Source organism: Cynoglossus semilaevis, chromosome 12 (assembly GCF_000523025.1).
Source record: "Cynoglossus semilaevis isolate Cse_v1.0 chromosome 12, Cse_v1.0, whole genome shotgun sequence".
Taxonomy (NCBI): Eukaryota; Metazoa; Chordata; class Actinopteri; order Pleuronectiformes; family Cynoglossidae; genus Cynoglossus; species Cynoglossus semilaevis.
In genome coordinates this window covers 31,564-36,974 of record NC_024318.1, presented here as the reverse complement: position 1 = coordinate 36,974, position 5,411 = coordinate 31,564, and the positions used below count along the sequence as shown (strand labels likewise).

The 5,411-nt window shown below is 40.3% G+C and overlaps 1 protein-coding gene across 4 annotated transcripts in view; it reads left to right on the top strand.

Moving 5' to 3' along the window:
- bcl2l11 (BCL2 like 11) overlaps positions 1-5,411 on the top strand; it is a 26,704-nt gene that overhangs the window by 5,528 nt on the left and 15,765 nt on the right. Inside the window, exons 1-2 of one of the 4 annotated variants that reach the window (XR_003051304.1) lie at positions 3,537-3,694; positions 4,694-4,772. Coding sequence is in view for 1 of the 4 variants with exons in the window: in XM_008321281.3 (XP_008319503.1) it covers positions 4,756-4,772 (17 nt within the window). In the remaining 3 variants the exon portion in view is untranslated. Of the gene's footprint in view, positions 1-3,536; positions 3,695-3,798; positions 4,773-5,411 lie in introns of those variants that run through there. The other 3 variants (XR_522347.3, XR_003051305.1, XM_008321281.3) reach the window with 3 other exon arrangements.

Here is a 5,411-nt window from a genome sequence, read left to right as displayed (position 1 = left end):
CCTCACCCTCCCATCCTTCATCTGCAGTACTCCCCACGTCCTCCGTCAAACTTCTCTGGTGTCTTTGTCCATTCGTCCTCGTCCACTCCTCTCTGAATTCATGATGACACTCAACATAAGGAGACCAAAAAGACGAATGACAATTAAATGTTAATTAAAGAAAACGTCCAAACACTGAATCACATCACAATAAATTTAGGATCCTGATCCTGTATCAATCTCCTCCTCAGTTATTGATCAGTTATTGATCAGTTATTGATTTTTTTCTCACCAATTCCCAGTCCAATATTCCTGGTGTTGGTTCATTTTCTTTTTCTTTTCTTTCTTCTCTAGTGATTCCAAATGTAGATCCCTCTGTTCCAGTGTTAGGAACTGATGTTCAGACGGAACAGAGTCTCAGACTAGGATCACACTTGGGGGGGGCAGAGTCTGAGACCAGGATCACACTGGGGAGGGGGAGAGGGGCAGAGGACACTGGGACTACAGAGACACTGGAGGGGAAAAAACTCAAAAAACTCAGTATATCATGGTGCCTGTAGTATCTCAATATATATCGTATCATATCATCAAGTACCAACCAGTTGATGTCAAATGTTTTTTATTTTTATTTTAAAGTTTTTGCCAAATTTACATCTTCAATATTTGGTTTTCATTTTTATTTCGTGGTCTTTTTACAAACTGAAATGAGTTTGTAAAAAGACCACGAAATAAAATGAAAACCAAATATTGAAGATGTAAATTCATCACTGACTCATCTGTCGGCCGAGAATGAGTCATGACGTGTGTGTGTGTGTGTGTGTGTGTGTGTGTGTGCCTACAGAGGTACGTATGTAGTCCTAACAACACACCCATTTACATTTCCCACCCTTCTCTCTTTCTTACTCCTGAGACACCCATTCAATCTCCCATTCATTCATTTACTCATTCATTCAGTTTGTCTCTTTTTCCCATCCTCCATCCTGTTGAGCAGTCCGCCCCCCCCCCCCCCCCTGACCCCCCCCCAATTCACTCAGACAATACTGACCACCTGGACCGTGTGTGTGTGTCTCAGTGTGTGTGTTGGTGTGTGTGTGTGCACATGCCTTTAACAGTATTGACTGGTTGTAATGTGAGAGGTCAGGACACAATAGCACTGTGACTCTGAAGACCTAACACCACGCTGTGAGAGGTCACAGCTACGTGTCACACACATGTGCACACACACACACACACACACACACACACACACTTTTTCCATTTCCTTGATCTTCTTCATCTTGTCAATTTTCAGGGCTTTTTTAAAAATGATTTTCACGCTCTTTAAATCTGAATCTTCTGGCCTCGACTCTCCTGACGTTTTCTTTTATTGTTAAACCAGATTATTAACACACTAACATTATTAACATTATTAACATTATTAATTATATTCAGCAGCTTTTATCCATAGCGACTTACAAGAGGAGGATTAACAGTCTAGCGTGTGGTTCCTCTGGGAATCGAACCCAGAATTCACTACTCTCTGCCACCAAGGCAGGCGTGCTAACCGCTACGCTACTCAACAACATTTTTATTTTTCTACTACTGTTTCTGTTAAAAAAAATAAATAAAAAAAAAACACAAAAAAATCAACAAATACTGGGCCACATGAGCAGTTGAGTCAGTTGGTTGGGATTTGAACTGACAACCTCAGATTAAAAGTCTGAACTTTTAACTGCTAGGCTTTGACCACGCAGGTTATTCAGGGTCATTTCCTAATCTTAGACTTTTTTTTAGGTTTCTTCGCTCGATAAAACTTCTTCATGTCTGATACTGATACTGATACTGCAACTTGGAGTACCTAAGAGTACATGTACGTCAGACCAATACTGGACAGATACTGATCCTGAGTACTGGACGGAGTCATCCCTGTTTAGCTCGTTCACTGTATGTTGATGACACTCCTCACTGTCTCCTCCTGTTCAGCGCCCGTCCAAGAACACGCCCCACTCCAGTGTGGGCGTGGCTTCGATCCAGCTCAGCTGTGTAACCCTTCGTTGTCTTTTGAATGAATTTAAATTCACAGTGTCATCGTTATTAGATTGTTCTACTCAGTTTTTTTCATTCTTCCATTTTGTCCTCGTAGTTTATTATTAGCCACATGTACGATGGGCAAAATCTCAGACACACACGTGCACTAAAACACACACACACACACACACACACACACACCCGACTTCCAGACAAAAGGTTAAACCAATCAATGTTATTTACATGCGATCAATACTGATCAATTCCTCAGAGTGTGGGAAACTGTGTGTGAATGGGTTCAAGTATTTGTCTCGTCCCGTTGAGTATTGATGAATATTTTAGGAAAAGTACATTTTGGACAATGGACGTTTCAGCCTGGTCAGTAAATGGTTTCTGATTCTGATTGTCAGGAGTTTCACTGACCAACGTGATTTTAATGTCATAAGAGAATTGATGTAAATGAATATCTGCAACTTAAAAACAAATATAAATAAAAGCTTTGAATTTGCCCTTTTGTGCTCATCTGGAAACCAAGGACATGAGGATTTTTTTTTGTCCATTCTTACTGTAAAAACATCCATCAGTCATGTCCAGACAGATCGTGGTCAGACTGTAACACATCAGAATATCCGTGCGTTATGATTGGTGGCCACGGTCACATTATCACTCCCATCAGCCACCACTGTTTGTGGTCGACTGAAATAACTGCCTACAGTTTGGTCCACACAGTAGACTCATTGTTGGTCCCTGATTCCAGGGATCCTAGGCAAACCTTACTGAGAACAGAGTGGAGTAATCACCACTAGAGGGAACATTAACCACAAGTCTTCAACCTAGAAACATGTGAGGTAGAAATAAATTAGGATTCATTTTGTTTATGTTTTACTCTGAGATCCTGTTGCCATCACAACCATAGTTTGAATATTTTAAACTTCCAAAGATGTAACATTTTTGCCCTCTCTGACTTTCACATGCATGCAAGTACCTGGACACTTGGACTATCCAAGCTCCAAGTCGCTCGTCTGCAGCGTTGTGTCTGTTCTTTAGTTTCGAGGATGTGAAACCTGGAACTGATTATTCCATGAGTAGTTCCTTAGTCACCAAAAACATTTCCAGGAGTCAAGTAGCCACAGATGTTTGTCAGAAGTACAGAAAAACTACACGTATGTAAGTCCTGCACTGTAATGGAACTGGACTGCACTGGACTCCGTGAAAAAGTCCAACTCCTTCTGCAGAGACACCTCCAAGACCAGACTGAAGTCTGCTGAACACCAAAACCTGGAGGAGATCAGATTAAACCCAGACCAGTGAGTCTAGTAAGACACAATTAGAAACATCTGGGAGAAATGTGTCATAGCATCAGATCAGATGGTTTAGTGGATAATGATGTTGTGTTTATAATAATAATAATAATAATAATGATAATAATAATAATAATAATGATAATGATAATAATAATAATAATAATAATAATAATAATAATATTTAATTTGAAACCCATAAAATTACTGATCTAGTATCAGACAGACCTCCCCTGCGCCACAGCAGAGCCATTAGCAAATGAGCTAATCACAGCTAACCACAGCTAACCCCAGCTAACCACAGCCTGGAGGCGTTTATCATTGACAAAATGGCTGCAATTTACCGTCTGTTTTCGGCTGAAATCCCAGAAGGAGAGGAAACGTTTACTAGTCGAAACACAACAGAGGTAATAAGTTGATATAAAAAGTATACAGACAAAAAACAAAGCGAGCACTGAGGTAGCTTTAGCATTAGCAACAGCAGCTAGCACACAGGCTAAAACAAGTAACAGAGCGTGAATGTTTTTATTTTTATTTTTTTTAAGTGCCAGATGTTCAGCAGTTTGTGTTGTTAATTTCCACAAGACTTTTAGATACAGTTGAATTGTATTTGTTTGTACAAAATACAAATTTAATATGTGAATAGTTTTTTGTGAAATTACTTCGTTTCTGTGAGCTAATTAAAATAATGAAAACCTGTTAAATATTTTTTTTACCATTAAATTTTCAGTCCTTTATTAATTTTTTATGGGAAAATTATTCTCTGTGTTTAACCCATCAATAAAACACGGGGCAGGGATTTAAACCGACAACTGTCAAATCAAAAGCTCAATCGTTCACAACCAAAATATAACATAAAAGAAAAAGATAAAGACGTTATGTTTATGATCGATTAAAGTGTTAAAATGTATTCGGTCTAGATTAGAAAACACTTAAATAAATACTTTATTCACATTTTCTACTAACGCCGGACTGTTCCCATCTGTGACAGCAGGGGGAGACCGGAGTCTGCGCTAAGAAACGCCACCCGTAGGTAGGTGGGATCTCAGTTAGGAGAGGGGAGGAGAAGGAGGAGAATGAGAAGAAAAGGCGAGTTCATTTCAGCTCGTGCACCGACGGGCCGTTCAGTCGAGTGTCAGAGAGAAGGAGGGAGGGCGGAGGAGAGGAAATCTCCTCAGAGCACAGACAAAAGAGTTAGGAGTTTGTTTACGTCCTCTGCTTCAGCGGTTTCCACACTTTCGGCGCGGATTACAATTCCACCATCTCAGCAGCAAATCCTTGGATTTTTACCTGTATTATTTTCAATTTTTTTTGTCAACTCTTTTCCCAACTGTTAGACGTTTATGTTTCGACTCCTTCTGGAACTGCATGTGGATCCTAATCAGAGTCGCGCTGTTATTTTCCAGATACATCACACAGCTTTGCACCGTCGTATCTACGGGGACCGTGGTTATGCTGCGTCACTGACATGAACTCTCCGTCCAGGTGAGTCACTCCACTGATATAGAATTCACTTTTCACTCCTTCTTGTGACTTGTTTCGTACTTCATATCCACTCTTTTGACGCGTTGTCGCCGTGCGTACCGGCGCGCGAGCTGTCACGCACCGACACGCGCCACTTCTCCTCGTCTCGGCACAGGTTCTCAAAAGGAGAACGTGAGAAAACAACACGAGGCTCAGTTTGGAGTTGTGTCGTTTTTTTTTTATCACAACCACAAAACGTCACCGTGGCCGTCGAAGTCAGCCGTGCGTCAAAATAAGATTTGTATTTGACTTTAGGGCAATTTAAACTTTCGATGAAAAAAAAAATGAGAGTGAGAAATATTTCTACCACTGAAGGATATTTTCACTTCAATGTTTTGTTGGTTTGTTTGATTGTTTGTTTAACGTCAGATTTCAACGGCGTGTTTGAACTTTCGATGAGCGTCGGCTTCGGCTTCGGCTCTGGTCCAAGAACGTATTTGTCGTGCGTAAAAATAAAATAAAAAAAAAAAGATTGCATGTCACCCGGAATAACTGCTGCCTCTCATGTACTGCTGTTCATTTAGATGTTGGAATCAAATCTATGTTTATTCTCGGTGCAGCTCTTGTCGCACAGAAGAAGAAAAAAACCACGAAAAAAAC